This window comes from Rhinichthys klamathensis, unplaced genomic scaffold (assembly GCF_029890125.1).
Source record: "Rhinichthys klamathensis goyatoka isolate OS25496 unplaced genomic scaffold, OSU_Roscu_1.1 h1tg000341l_1, whole genome shotgun sequence".
Lineage (NCBI taxonomy): Eukaryota > Metazoa > Chordata > Actinopteri > Cypriniformes > Leuciscidae > Rhinichthys > Rhinichthys klamathensis.
Genome location: NW_026606855.1, coordinates 2,067,459 through 2,083,723, shown reverse-complemented (window position 1 = coordinate 2,083,723; position 16,265 = coordinate 2,067,459). Strand labels below are relative to the sequence as shown.

Genomic DNA, 16,265 nt, shown 5'->3' with positions numbered 1-16,265 from the left:
ATCCATAGGATTATCAAGTGAATCATTATCATGTGTTTATTTGAACTTATGAATGCTGACACCATTTACACCATGACACCATTTACACAAAAGGAAATCCGCCTACTCACCTGTCAATCAACAGGTCGTACCTGAGTTTATCTGCGGTGAAGATGACCCTTCGTTCCAGAAGAAGAGAAGCAAACACCCGCAGAAGCAGACGCAAGCTCAGAGAGGAAAACAAACACTCGAAGTCCACATGTTCCAGACGGGAATCTGAAGGCCGACATAACTCTATCACCTACAGACGGAGAGAGAGAGAGAGAGAGAGAGAGAGAGAGAGAGAGAGAGAGAGAGAGAGAGAGAGAGAGAGAGAGAGAGAGAGAGAGAGAGAGAAACACTATTAGTTTTGAGACTCAAAGTTGAAACACTCACCAGACACTTGCAAGGCCACTGTAAAAAGAAACCTTGTTCATATTCCCGCCTTTAAACTGACCTCTGTTCCTGAACCCGGAAGAAAGTTCTTGATGCTGATGGTTCTTCCCGGCGCTGGGAACGGCGCCTCCATGATTCCTCTCATAAAAGGCTGGACCAGCGCAGGAGAGATTGCTCGTCTCTTTTCTACCTCATCCAGGATCTACATCAGACGGACATCAACATGCATGTCATGTGTGATCTGGTTTAGATCACATTTTTCCTAAATCGACTTTTATTTTAATTTTATTTTTTGCCCACCACCCATACATTATTCAAAATAAATAACTAAAGAACTAAATAAATTAATATTATAATAAAACCTTTTTTTGCCCACCACCCATACAGTATTCAAAATAAATAACTAAAGAACTAAATAAATTAATATTATAATAAAACCTTTTTTTTTGCCCATCACCCATACAGTATTCAAAATAAATAACTAAAGAACTAAATAAATTAATATTATAATAAAACCTTTTTTTTTGCCCATCACCCATACATTATTCAAAATAAATAACTAAAGAACTATATAAATTAATATTATAATAAAACCTTTTTTTTGCCCATCACCCATTCATTATTCAAAATAAATAACTAAAGAACTAAATAAATTAATATTATAATAAAACCTTTTTTTTGCCCATCACCCATACATTATTCAAAATAAATAACTAAAGAACTAAATAAATTAATATTATAATAAAACCTTTTTTTTGCCCACCACCCATGCGTTATTCAAAATAAATAACTAAAGAACTAAATAAATTAATATTATAATAAAACCTTTTTTTTTGCCCACCACCCATGCGTTATTCAAAATAAATAACTAAAGAACTAAATAAATTAATATTATAATAAAACCTTTTTTTTGCCCATCACCCATACATTATTCAAAATAAATAACTAAAGAACTAAATAAATTAATATTATAATAAAACCTTTTTTTTTGCCCACCACCCATGCGTTATTCAAAATAAATAACTAAAGAACTAAATTAATATTATAATAAAACCTTTTTTTTGCCCATCACCCATACATTATTCAAAATAAATAACTAAAGAACTAATTAAATTAATATTATAATAAAACCTTTTTTTTGCCCATCACCCATACATTATTCAAAATAAATAACTAAAGAACTAAATTAATATTATAATAAAACCTTTTTTTGCCCACCACCCATACAGTATTCAAAATAAATAACTAAAGAACTAAATAAATTAATATTATAATAAAACCTTTTTTTTTGCCCATCACCCATACATTATTCAAAATAAATAACTAAAGAACTATATAAATTAATATTATAATAAAACCTTTTTTTTGCCCATCACCCATTCATTATTCAAAATAAATAACTAAAGAACTAAATAAATTAATATTATAATAAAACCTTTTTTTTGCCCATCACCCATACATTATTCAAAATAAATAACTAAAGAACTAAATAAATTAATATTATAATAAAACCTTTTTTTTGCCCACCACCCATGCGTTATTCAAAATAAATAACTAAAGAACTAAATTAATATTATAATAAAACCTTTTTTTTGCCCATCACCCATACATTATTCAAAATAAATAACTAAAGAACTAATTAAATTAATATTATAATAAAACCTTTTTTTTGCCCATCACCCATACATTATTCAAAATAAATAACTAAAGAACTAAATAAATTAATATTATAATAAAACCTTTTTTTTGTCCATCACCCATACATTATTCAACACAGTTCTTAATAAATAAATTAATAATGGCAAATATTTTTATTAGTTTTTGCTCACCCCTCAAATATTATACATCACTCAAAAAAATAATAATACCAATAAGAAAAACAAACAGTATTATCGGTTTATCATTGTAATTAAACTTAATTTATAATTTTTTTGCCTACCACCCACATATTATTCAACATCATTCAAAATAAATAATAATAACAAAACCAATAAGAAAAATAAAGATTATTAGTGGTTTATCATTGTAATTAAACATTTTGTTTATTTTATTTTTTGCGTACCACCCATAGATTATTCAACAGTTCTAAATAAATAAAGAATACAAATTTGTTTATTTGTTTTTGCCTACTGGCCCCTAATATTATTCAACATCATTCCAAAAAAAAAAAAATCATAATAATAATAATACCACCAATAAGAACAACAAACATTATTATGTGCTTATTATTGTAATAATAAATAAATTAAAATAAAATAAAACGCAAAATAACAAAAATCTAATCAAAATAAAAATCAAGATAAAACATTTTTTTTAAATGTAAATAATAATATAATTATAAAATTAAAACCTAAATAAAAAAATAAAAAAAATAATAATTTAAATCTTAAAAAAAAAGAAGAAAAAAAAAAGAAAAAAAAAAGAATGTCTTCCTACTTGAAGCTACTGTTGTTCCAGAATCAACATATCAAACAGACAAAGTCCTCACTGACCATCAGAGGGAACTGATGTTGATAAAAAGCCCCTCGTTCTAACCCTGAGCCCTTTCCTCATCTCTATAATCTAGCATATTGAGAAGAATGTTGTTCCAGGGACAACAAGTAACTTCTGTGCGACAAAATCACAGTCACATCTACATTTTTTGCAGCCAAATTTTGAATTTCACCTCAGATATTAATGATCTATATTTGCATACTGACAAAAGCACCAACACAGAGAAGCACAAGAGAATAAATGCAGACTGAGATTTCTGAAATACCTTAGAGAACAGATCAAAACAGCCCAATCTGCTCACGATGCAGTAGACTTCAGGTAAACGCCTCCCTTTACCGCTGGGCTAAAACACACACAAACACAAACGACTGGTGAGAATGCAAAAAATAAATAAATTTAATAACATTTACTTCTAACTGTTGACTAGAAGTCACTAAAACAGGTCATGTGACAATAATGTGAAATGCTACAGTTTGAAACATTGTTGCATTTTTAAACATTCTAAATTCTAAAAGTAAAAGTTCCAAAAGAGGGGTTTCACAGTGATGTCATAGAAGAACCATTTTTGGTTCCCCAAAGAACCCTTAAGTGAACAGTTCTCAAAAGAACCATTTTTGAACATAGTCTGAGAGAGGCTATTCACATCTCATCTATGGTTCATCATACATGTCTAGCCCTGCAGTCAGTGTACTCTGAATAAATATTTTCTGTTAAAATGACAAATAAAGAGAGCGGCTCACCAGTAAGCGGCGACAGTAGCCAAATCTTCGGCTCCCGTCTTCCCCGGTTAACACGAACGAGAAAGTCTCACTAAAAACAACAGATTTGATTCAAAATTGTGTAACAATGGAGCAATTGCTTCCCAAACGGCACAAATAATGAGTTATTTCAGACAATAGCATCAAATGTGCTTCTAATAACGATTGAGGGGCTGTAAAGCATGTGGACTGGATACCTGGGGAAATTGTCCACAGGTGCCCAGTCTTTAGCGTCAGGGAAACAGAATTGCGGAATGACTTTCAGCTGGTCTTCAGCTTCTCGCATAAACTTAAAGCTTCGTTCCAACTAGCGAGGGGAAAAAATCAGGAACACAGATGCATGAGTTTAGAAAAACATTTACTGACGTGAACATCTTCAAGTCCAGATTGATCGGATGTTTTTGGGAGAGAAATGTTAGTACCTTTAGAGGGAACTGCTGTGTGACTTCAGGTAAATACGGCACACCGGCTTTGGTCTTATGAAGAGCCACAACCAGGAAGTACTCAAACAACTTTCTCTCCTGCAAGTCCATCAAGTCTCGCTCCAAAGTGCGATATCGACCCGTTTGCCTCAACATAGACTGGACCGACACTAATCTCTGACTGTGAGCTAATATAAACAGAAAAATATGATGCCTTTCCCCATAGAAGTTCATTGTGTGACTTACTTTCAGTGACTGTAAGGCCTCTTACCCTTTAGTTTCTCCTCTGTGTCACTTTCAGACTCGCTGTTGTCGTCCGTCACTGTGCCGGAGAAGAGAGAGAGAGAGAGAAAGAGAGGTCAAAGGTCACCAGAGAATCGGTATGCAGGTATTCACTAAGACATTTCATGCTTGGGTGCACATGTGTATCCTATAACGTAACATAATTCTATCATCCCAGGAAAAATGGGTCAAACGCAACTGACCCCAAACTGTAAACGTGTCCATAAAGCTAAGTGGACGCACATGTGGCTGAGGCCCGGACTGTCCCACAATGCAGTGTTAAATGGGCTGTTACTTTATAGGTGAATATGGGTGCAACAAATATGGCCATCCAAGGGTCAGACTATAACTCTTATAATTCAATATAAACCATGTATTATCTTTCTTAAAACATTATAAACAAAAAAAGAAAATATAGAAAATGTACAATATGTACAAACAAACACACACACACACACACACACATATATATATATATATATATATATAAAGTACTAATTAAGTACAAATAAATGTATATTTAATTTATTATTAGGGCTGGCAAATCGATTAATCACATCTAACATAAATGTTTGTGTTTATATACTATATGTGTGTACATAATATATTTATGATATATATATATATATATATAATGTGTGTGTGTATGTGTGCGTGCGTACACACATATATTATATAAACAACATTTTATGTTAGGTGCGATTAATCGATTTGACAGCCCTTAATGTATGTATATATATCGTTTATACGCATGTTTTAATTTTTCCTTTTATATATATATATATATATATATAGTAATAATAAAGTAAAAATAAACTAAGCATGTAACGTGTGTGTGTGTGCGTAAATAAAAAAGTTAACAAAATAAAAAGCAAAAATAAAGACAAATATATATAAACATAATATGAGTATATATATTTCATTTTTAGTTTTGTATGTATATATACACTACCGTTCAAAAGTTTGGGGTCGGTACGATTTTAAATACTTTTAAAAGAATTCTCTTCTGCTAACCATGGCTGCGCTTATTTGATTAAAAATACAACAAAAATCAGTTATAGTATTAAATATTATTCCAGTGTAAATCAGCTGTTTTCTGTGTGAATATATAGTAAAGTGTAATTTATTCCTGTGATCAAAGCTGAATTTTCAGCATCACCAGTGTCAGTGTCTTCAGTGTCAAATGATCCTTCACAAATCAGTATAATATGAGGATTTGATGCTCAAGAAACATTTATTATTATTATCAATGTTGAAACAGTTGTTGGTCTGTCAGTTGTACAGTTTTTTTTTTTTTTTTTAGGATTCTTTGATGAATAGGAAGTTCAAAAGAACAGCATTTGTTTGAAATAGAAACTTTTGTAACATTATAAATGTCTTTACTGTCACTTTCGATCAAATTAAGTATTGATTTCTTTCCTCCAAAAAATAAAAATAAAATTCTCACTGACCCCAAACTTTTGAACGGTAGTGTATATATACACACATACAAAACTAAAAATGAAATATATACTCAATTCACTTGTGACAAGCGTGAGCAAATTGAATGTACTTCTCCTTCAAGCATGGTTTTCACAGCAAAAGGTAGGTCTAAATTTAGCTAACATATAAAGTTGCCCTCACACACCTCGTCCTGAACTGGCCTCGGTCGACTGCGAGACCCTTTTCATCCTCTTCTTCCCCCGGCGGGCCTCAAAGATGCCGTTGATTTTCTGCACCATCTGTTGAGAAAGAAAACAGTCACGGCTCTTGCTTTATCAGACACAGCTCTTCCAAGTCTTTCGCAAAGGAAATGACTTTTTCCTCCATTTTTCAGGTGTCTCATCTGCCTGTCACATTTTTATTAGCAGTGGAAGCATTCCGCCGGGCCAGTGTCTCAGTCAGAACCATAAATCACTGATAAGTCAAGGATTACACTGACTCGGGCCCCTTTTTGACTGTACCTTTGGTATTTTCCTCCGCCGCCGGTTGTATGGATCCCCTGACAGGCACGGGGTGTCATCCGGGCTGCTGGGTGTTGATGGAGGGCTGACTCGGGACGGGGACGCGATGCCACCGTCTCTGCCGGTCTTACGCAGCTCCAATAGCTTGAAACTGCGTCGCTCTGAGTTCTGCCTGAAGAAACCAGGCTTGGAGGAGAGCTGTCATTGAGAAATTGTAATTCAGAGTCAGTTGCTAATTTGATTTTATCAGGTTACCTTAAAAAAAAAATGGTTTTGTCATCGTGTCACTCCAAACTTCGAATCTTCCATAGGACAAAAATGTAGATGTTTTGTGGCATGTACAAGCTGCTCTTTTTTTATTCTTTATTCTTTATTTTTATTTCAAACAACAAAAAGATACAAATAAAATAAAATATAAAAATACAATAAGTATGTTTCACCATACCCGAAAGACAATATCTATAAAGTATTATAACAATAATTACAATATGTTTGGAAAGAAGCGGGATGAAGCAAAAGCTCTTCTCTTTATTTTGCTTCTAATGTATAATGACATTTTTAATTTTTAGGGAATAAACTATACTAATGTGAATTCACATCACTCATCTAAATGTTATCTGAAGAAACCAGGTTTGGAGGAGAGCTGTCTTTGAGAAATTGTAATTCAAGTCAGCTTTATTTATATAGTGCTTTTTACAATACAGAGTGTTTCAAAGCAGCTTTACAGTGATAACAGGAGGAAAATAATGCAACAAAGTTTGTTTCTGGAAGAAAATAGCGTCATAGTCCAGCTTAAGGGAGTTCAGTGATGGATAAAAAAGTTATTAATTTAGTTCATTTATATATATGTAGAGCCGCTCTGGAGTAAACCGTGATGTCATCGTCCAGCTCAGTTCAGTTCTCATATAATGCTGTCAATGCAGGCAGATCAATAATATTGTTGAATATTAAATGTCCCCAATTCACAGTAAGTTGCTAATTTTGATTGATCAGGTTACCTTAAAGGGTTCGTTCACCCAAAAATGAAAATGATGTCATTAATGACTCGCCCTCATGTCGCTCCAAGCCCGTCAGACCTCCGTTCATCTTCAGGACACAGTTTAAGATAATTTAGATTTAGTAGATTTAGACTAAATCTAAAATATCTTAAACTGTGTCCTGAAGATGAACGGAGGTCTTACGGGCTTGGAGCGACATGAGGGCGAGTCATTAATGACATCATTTTCATTTTTGGGTGAACTAACCCTTTAAAAAAAATTGTCATGTCATCCAGTCACTCAAAACTTATCTGGCTTTATTTTGCATCTGATGTACAAGTACATGACATTTTAAATTTTGGGGGGAATAAACTATACTAATGTGAATTCACATCACTCATCTAGATGCTAGTATTGAATGCTGATGGATATAAAGTACTCGCTCTAGAGTGAAAAGAATTAATCAGGAACGCTGTATGAATACCTTGGATGGGGTGTCGGGAATGGGAGAGGAAGGGGAAGAAAGGACGGGATACTTGCTCCCAAGACAGCGGCTTTCCAACTCTATGTCTTCATATGGGTTCTCCTTCGATGGAGGGTCTTTGAAACAAAATGTACACCAAGATTATTATTAGTAATGCTCGCTTGGCCATTTTTCAAAACCATAATGCTGTATAGATATTGATTAGTATTTTACACTGCAAAACCCCCCCCAAAAAACTGTATTTTTGACTTGTTTTTCAGTAAAATATCTAAATATTCTTAAATTAAGATACATTTTCTTGAGAAGTAAAATGATACAAGATTGATTTCTGAAAAATTATCAAAATTAAGTGACTTTATCCTTAAAACAAGAACAAATATCTGCCAATGTGCTAAGAAAAATAAACTTATTATTACTCAGTATTAACTTTATAATGTTTACTCTGTATTATTTTTCTGACCCCATTGGCAGATATTTTTCTTTCTTGTTTAAGTATGAACTTTTTTTTTTCAGAAACAAGACTTAATATGTGAAGAAAGTATTTGGCATCTCAAGTAAATGTATCTTGATTTAACCATGTTTCGATATACTGGAAAACAAGTCAAAAACACTGAGTAGGAATAAAGCCTATGTGTCTTGTTGAGGACGGATGATTTAAACCTGTAGACAATAAAACAAGTGACAAAAAACCCAAGATTTACATTTAAGAAGAACTCGAACCATATTTAGACACTAACTAGGTACATTTCAAAATGTAACAACAAAAAAACCCACTCAAGCTACACATTTCCCAACCAAACAAAACAGGTTATATTTTCAATTAAAAGCAAATTTGAATGCTTTCATAACGACAAGTCATAAATCAAGTTTTCTGACAAGTAAGTGGTGCTAGCTATTGTGGGCATTTCTCGCTAATTTCCCCTTGTCAACACAGCCTGGTTTGGATCCGCTTTTCAGCAAACTGACGTCATGTGTTTGGTTGCTTTCCAGATGTTTGTAAGTTTGCCAGGGAATCCACACAAACCTCATTAGCTGCGTGTGGCATCACCAATGGCACTAACAAGAAGATAAACTCCTAGCAAAGTCTTTGAAGAACGAACGAGCCAGAGAGAAAGAGAGAGGGGGTAAGGAAAATGTTTGAGTGGAAGAAAGGTGGTTTTTTCTGATGCAGAAAGCCTCTGTCACGTCGATTCATCCACCAGATGCGCCTGGTGGGAAGAGTTTATGATGTTGGGACATCCAGTTCTAGAACACAAGAGAACGTACGCTATGCTCCACGTTCAAAACCATTAAAAGGACTGCTAGTTGCCAGAGCAGAGAGAAACGCTAGATCACTGGTAAAAATGTCATTATATAATTAGACACAACATTAAACACGGAATTAGGAGGATTGTGCAAACAAATTTAGCTTGATCTGGCTAGTAGTCAGACCACAGATTTATCATAATCACAGATGATCAAAGTTTAATGCCTGCTACAGATTGTGTGATTTCGGCAATCCTATAAAATCACAGTGTACGACACTGATCTAATAAACTTGGGTACGGCATGTATGTAGACTGTACGATGATGAAACCTATTGAATCGTAGGCTATGATGCAAGTTAGTACAGAAGAATAATACGCAAGGGCGTAGGTTTGGTCTCAGCTTTGGTGGGGACATCCCACCCCCACACCACCCCCTCGGTTTTTCAGCCAATCAAATGATGGCGTTTCTTGTACTGTCGTCCTGGCCGTCGGAATCGCTAAAATATTGGTAGGACAATTTTGTCATCTTAAAATATTGATTGGGACTAGTACCTAGTAGTCTCAGCCTCAGACGTCACGCCCACTGGAAACACTTCAGGAATGTCGAAGTCGTCATCTGATTGGTCGAATTTTATCGGATTTCCGGGGGGCGCGAGTGTCGCGTTTATTTTCGGTCCGCCGGGAAACAAAGCGCAGACGTGTGATTGCGGAAGAAAAACTGTTGTGTTTACATGAGTGACAATAAGCATTTATCAAGATCAGCTAAACGTAGGATTCTCAAAAGTATGCGAGGTTCACGGCGTAGACTCTTTAAGAGATGTCCAGGAGTTTTGTTTGAGGCACTTAGTGGAGACAAAAAGAGATATTTTAGCCTGTTTGCCGACGGGATTTGGGAAGAGTATTATTTTCCAAGCCTGGCCGACCCTTTGTCAGCATTTAGAAGGATTCCCAGCAGATCCAATTTTACTAGTTGTGTGTCCCCTCCTATCTATTATGGAAGATTAAGTGAAGTAGCTAACTGCGAAGGGGATATCAGCCGCGTTTGCGGGCAAACATGAATCAACAGACGCTGACATCGCAGCTGGCCGATTCAGTATTGTGTTCGGTTCTCCAGAATTGCTTGTGGGTGTTGAAAAGTGGAGAGATGCTTCAAACAGATGTTTACCGCGAGCGTCTCATCGGCATGGCTGTTGATGAAGTGCACGCCATTGTTGTTATACGTGCACGAACAGATCAATGACTTACTGCTTGTTTTCTTCTCCTTCTTTGATTTTCTATGCTGACTGACTTGTTGCACGCCGGTCTGTTGTTGTGGGGACATTTCCACGCCCCGAAATGTGACGCTGAACGAAACGAACTGTAATTGGTTGTTTGACATGTCGGTCAAACAGCCTTATGGGCGGGCCATGGCCAAAGAAAGCTGCTATGAATTCCAGACCTTCAGCCGTCAGTCTGAAGGTCTGGCTACGGGAGACTAGTACCTAGCATCCCCCCCCCTAAACCTACGCCCATGATAATAAGTCATCAGGATGCGCTAGTGGGGAAGAAATAGAGCAAGATGAATCGCACTTTAGCAATTGTGGTTTTTATGTGAGCTGAAAAAAGAAGAGGAAGCGAACGAGGAGAATATGGATGCAGTCATGGCGAGGGAAAAGAGGCCAAATTGGCATGGCAATCTTACAAATGAGGCTTGAGGAAAGTAGTTTTTCACGTTGATCAATACGCCATTTCACGTTGCAAACACACTGCTCAATTTTGGACACTGTCAGAAAATTATCCCAGGCTATCTTTGGTCGCAAGACTGTCTTTGAACCTCTCTCAATGTATGACTGTATGAGCCAAGACCCTGTCATCTTTCGTCTGAGACAGCCCAAAATCATACGATGTGTACATAATAGGAAAGCTATGCTTTTCAGCATGTGGTTCTCCATCTTTTTGGGTTATGACCCAAAAATTGGTTGCAGATCTGAAATTGCTATGCTAACTAAGGGCCTTTTCAGACCTGTAGATAGTTTGCTTTGTTCCGAAACAGGGACTTCATTTGTTAATTTGTTGTCTCGAAGGGCGAATGCTAGGGGTGTAACGATACCCTCATGTCACGATTCGATACATATCACGATACTGAACTCACGATACGATATTATTGCGATACTCCAAGACATTTGATAAAAGGTTAACAAAAAATTTACTGTTGATTAAAACAAGACTTGGTGCATGAAACCCAAGGACAATGGTGACACCAGAATAAAAATATTCATGATTCTGAAGCTGAAAATACAGAATTATTTTAGACGAATATACTTGCACTCTGTCACTGACTAGATATATTTAAAATAATGTTGGCCACTTTTTACTGGTAACATAAGACATTTGGCATTATCAGGACCCACAAATATTCCCCCATTGCATTATTATACAATATAATCAACATTATGTATAGTAATTTAATGTAGTACTGACACTAAAACTCTGAAAAAATTTAATTTATTTCTCACACAGTAATTTTTATTTTAGGGGAACTATCCACGATACATATTGTCACTATCCACGATACGTATTGTTGCAGTTTTGTATTGCGATATATTGTGGCACGATATATTGTTACACATGTTTATTTATGGCTAAACGAACCAAACTAAGGGAGAAAAACGCACCAGGTTCCCGAAAAAAATGCTTCTAACGAGCCAGGTGTTAAAAAGCCCTGAAATTATAATAAAATGCTACTAAACTAACATAGTTAGGACAACAAAATAAATTGGCTTATCAATATTTCAAAGTCAGGAAAATGGCCACCCATATTTTGTTGTTGACGTCACGGCCCTGCATCCAATTGAACTATTTTTCCAAGACCATGCTGTTGAGAAGACTGATGTGGGGTAACACAAACATAGAGGACCACGGGTGAGGTTGAGCAAAGAAACACCAATGTTTGTGATGGCCTTGTCTCAATTAAGTACCTTATTAAGTTTCAAGCTCCTGGGCTTCTGGGAAATTGCTCTGTCAGGTGCACAGTCAGAGAGTCAGCCAAGTTTTACCCAGTACCATTGTAGTGCAGTGCATGGTCATACCTAGGATATCCTCGTAGACATTCTCCTCCGATAAAGTGCGCGTGAGTCCTAGCTTAGATAGATCGTAGAGATCTGCTCGACAACCTTCTGCTGACGACTGTAGAATATCTTCAAACTCGTAAGACTTCCTGCAGGTTCAACAAATACAAATAAAACTCGTCATTAATATAAAGATCAAGAAGAGGCCAATTAAGTCCACAGGAAATTGGAGAACTTATATGTCCTCTGGTTTAATGTACAAGATTGGACTTTGCACAGATTCAATTAAAAACAGACCCCCTTTCCACAGAGAAGACTCAAGATTAAGATTGCACCACAATGTCAAAAGTTAAAACGTATTTCATAGATGGGCTAGACTGATAAATGCTACCATTAAAACTGCATCTCCATAAAGACTGAGGACGGTAATCCTTTAGGGGAGTCTTGGTTTCGAAAGATTTATTTTCACATTAGTGTGACATAAAAATCAGATGGTAGGCTACTAAATTTGCAAGGTTCCTTCAGTCCACGTGCCGTTTCTCCAGTGTCTACGTATGGAATGGCAAGTACCACTGAGAGCAATATGAGATGAGGAATTACGGGTTTTTAAATCCTGACAAATTCACTGTATGGATGTATTAAGCTTCCAAAGTAATACATCAAGTCACCTTTATTTATATAGCGCTTTTTACAATACAGAGTGTTTCAAAGCAGCTTTACAGAGATAACAGGAAAATAATGCAATAAAGTTTGTTTCCAGAAGAAAATAGCGTCACAGTCCAGCTTAAGTAAGTTCAGTGATTTAGTTAATTTATTTATATATATATAGAGCCGCTCTGGAGTAAACCGTGATGTCATCGTCCAGCTCAGTTCAGTTCTTGTATAATAGTGTCAATGCAGGCAGATCAATATTATTGTTGAATATTAAATAAATTGTTCAATTTAATGTCCCCAACTAAGCAAGCCAAGCCGATGGCAACAAAGGTGGAAAAAGGCGACAGTGGCGAGAAACCTAAACTCCATCAGGGCAGAATGGAGAAAAAAAACCTTTGGACTGCGTGACTGGAGTTAACAGGGGAAACTACGAGTAAAACAAACGATTATCAGTTGAAACTAAAGGTTGGACTCGATGTAGTGTTCCTAACAACTTACCAAAGATCCAGTGATCCATGGACACTGACATGCAGCCAGGATCGTGTTTCCTGACATTTATATGTGCCTGATTTCGACGTCGGGAAACATATAAAGCAAATTTGCCTGTGAACTCTTTATATATATTCAATATAGTTAGGTCTAGATTTGTGTGATCACTCATATCAATGTCATATATATAGTCATATCGTCCAGCCCTAAAACTTGTATCGTTTTTTTTTTGTCAGTGTTTATTTCAAAACATCCAATTATGCAGAATATACACTCACCGGCCACTTTATTAGGTACACCTGTCCAACTGCTCGTTAACACTTAATTTCTAAGCAGCCAATCACATGGCGGCAACTCAGTGCATTTAGGCATGTAGACATGGTCAAGACAATCTCCTGCAGTTCAAACCGAGCATCAGTATGGGGAAGAAAGTTGATTTGAGTGACTTTGAACGTGGCATGATTGTTGGTGCCAGAAGGGCTGGTCTGAGTATTTCAGAAACTGCTAATCTACTGGGATTTTCACGCACAACCATCTCTAGGGTTTACAGAGAATGGTCCGAAAAAGAAAAAAACATCCAGTGAGCGGCAGTTCTGTGGGCGGAAATGCCTTGTTGATGCCAGAGGTCAGAGGAGAATGGCCAGACTGGTTCGAGCTGATAGAAGGGCAACAGTGACTGAAATAACCACTCGTTACAACCGAGGTATGCAGCAAAGCATTTGTGAAGCCACAACACGCACAACCTTGAGGCGGATGGGCTACAACAGCAGAAGACTCCACCGGGTACCACTCATCTCCACTACAAATAGGAAAAAGAGGCTACAATTTGCAAGAGCTCACCAAAATTGAACAGTTGAAGACTGGAAAAATGTTGCCTGGTCTGATGAGTCTCGATTTCTGTTGAGACATTCAGATGTTAGAGTCAGAATTTGGCGTAGACAGAATGAGAACATGGAACCATCATGCCTTGTTACCACTGTGCAGGCTGGTGGTGGTGGTGTAATGGTGTGGGGGATGTTTTCCTGGCACACTTTAGGCCCCTTAGTGCCAATTGGGCATCGTTTAAATGCCACGGCCTACCTGAGCATTGTTTCTGACCATGTCCATCCCTTTATGGCCACCATGTACCCATCCTCTGATGGCTACTTCCACCATGTCACAAAGCTCTAATCATTTCAAATTGGTTTCTTGAACATGACAATGAGTTCACTGTACTAAAATGGCCTCCACAGTCACCAGATCTCAACCCAATAGAGCATCTTTGGGATGTGGTGGAACGGGAGATTCGCATCATGGATGTGCAGCCGACAAATCTGCGGCAACTGTGTGATGCCATCATGTCAATATGGACCAAACTCCCTGAGGAATGCTTCCAGCACCTTGTTGAATCTATGCCACGAAGAATTGAGGCAGTTCTGAAGGCAAAAGGGGGTCCAACCCGTTACTAGCATGGGGTACCTAATAAAGTGGCCGGTGAGTGTACGATGGTAAATATTGAATTGATGAGTTGTCAATACAATATATAACAATACTATACAGGGTATGATTTTACCCCTAAATCCAGCATATTGACACAAAATGATAACTGCGAATCCACCTTTCTCTCTCTGAGTCCAGTTATTTCTGTGAATTGCAGCGATTCACTTGCGTCTCTGTTCTGTAGCTTTCAGCCGTCTAAAAATATACCTCAGATTTCTTGTCAAATCTATTTGTACAGTCAATCTCAAAGCTCTTTCCCGTTTCAGATGTGTTTTGTGTGTTTTTCGCAGATTGTTTTGGTGAAGCTTGGCAAACAGTCTTCAGTCTTCAATAGATTGGAGTTGTGCAAGACTGGAAGTAGGTGCGCCACCAAGTAGACTGACTTGTTTACAAAAAGGTTGGTTAGATACCCAAATGAGGTACAAATTTTCCTGATGCAATCCAAACCCTGAGCTCATTCTTAAAGTCACATTAGCTTAAAGTCATCATATATCAGTCTTCTTACCTGTTGTTAGCGTTTCGAGCTCGTCCGGATGGTCTTCTACAGACCCCTGGTGGTGGAGGACAGGAGGGAAGGGGTGGCGGAGGTATGGAAGGTAAAGGGGGAAGATTTCGTTTACCCTTGACAAAACCGTGGTTGTCCACATGGTTGTTTGTCTGTGTGTGGTGCTGAAAGGTTCTTTGGGGTTTTGGTAAAGGGTTAATGGAAGGAACTCCAGGTTCACTGTAGACGTTCTCGGGGTCCCGACTTCGACGGCTGCCAGATCTCACCACATCTAAAGTCCCGAAGATCGGCTCAGCGGCTCTTTTCTCTGCCTCTTCCTGCTCCTCTTTGGAAGCTGGGCAGAAATAATTGCCTGGCATAGACAAGGATGATTTGGAAGGAGTCTCCTTCATCGCTTGCTCAAGTTTTTTAATGTGTGTGAGCACTGACTTTTTGTCCTGACAAGTTTCTGTCATTTTCCCCAATGGGGATTTTGGGTCCAAAATCCATTCTTTTTCTTTCACAAGTCCCTCAGAAGTGTGCAGAGGCTCTCCAAACTTGCTACCATTCTCTTTGCCACAGTTCTGTCTCTCCCAGTTGAAAAGTCTCTTGCTGTCTTTCCTTTGTACTTCCGCCTGTGCCTTCTTCTTCCCACCTTCAGTTTCTTTCGGTCCCGTCGTCTGGGTGTTTGCCCCGGTGGTCTCCGTTTTACCTTCCCATTGGGAGATCTTGTCCCGAATGCTGGCAGTGCTTTTAAGTCCTGAGGGCGTTTTGGGGGACTTGCTGCAAACGCCCAAGCCGTTCTCAATGGGCCGAGGATTGGAAGGACTCTTGTGGGCAAGCATGATGTTGTCTCCTGTGCTTCGGTTGAGGTTGCTCAGAGATGAGAGACTGTCCCCAACCCCACAATGGTCAGGCCGCTGAAGCACCACAGATTGGGCCTGGTCAAGCTTCAATCCGCAGCAGTGGAGCCTGAAGAGACCACAGGAAAGATGCTAAAGTCATCAAGAGTGTCTGAGTCATTAAAAGATTAGACAGTAATTATAGAGTCGGTGCATTTCAAGGTCACATTTCAAAAACATACTTCTCGCA

General features: G+C 37.4%; 1 protein-coding gene across 1 annotated transcript in view; it reads right to left on the bottom strand.

Moving 5' to 3' along the window:
• The window catches only part of si:dkey-82f1.1 (DENN domain-containing protein 2A), a 55,427-nt gene that overhangs the window by 13,650 nt on the left and 25,512 nt on the right, over positions 1–16,265 (bottom strand). Inside the window, exons 3-14 of the mRNA XM_056272558.1 lie at positions 15,195–16,145; positions 12,089–12,216; positions 7,774–7,889; positions 6,313–6,510; positions 5,997–6,090; positions 4,359–4,409; positions 4,088–4,275; positions 3,863–3,972; positions 3,648–3,717; positions 3,173–3,250; positions 476–616; positions 132–280 (exon numbers count right to left, since the gene is read on the bottom strand). Of these exons, the coding sequence (XP_056128533.1) occupies positions 132–280; positions 476–616; positions 3,173–3,250; positions 3,648–3,717; positions 3,863–3,972; positions 4,088–4,275; positions 4,359–4,409; positions 5,997–6,090; positions 6,313–6,510; positions 7,774–7,889; positions 12,089–12,216; positions 15,195–16,145 (2,274 nt within the window). The remainder of the gene's footprint in view (positions 1–131; positions 281–475; positions 617–3,172; positions 3,251–3,647; positions 3,718–3,862; positions 3,973–4,087; positions 4,276–4,358; positions 4,410–5,996; positions 6,091–6,312; positions 6,511–7,773; positions 7,890–12,088; positions 12,217–15,194; positions 16,146–16,265) is intronic.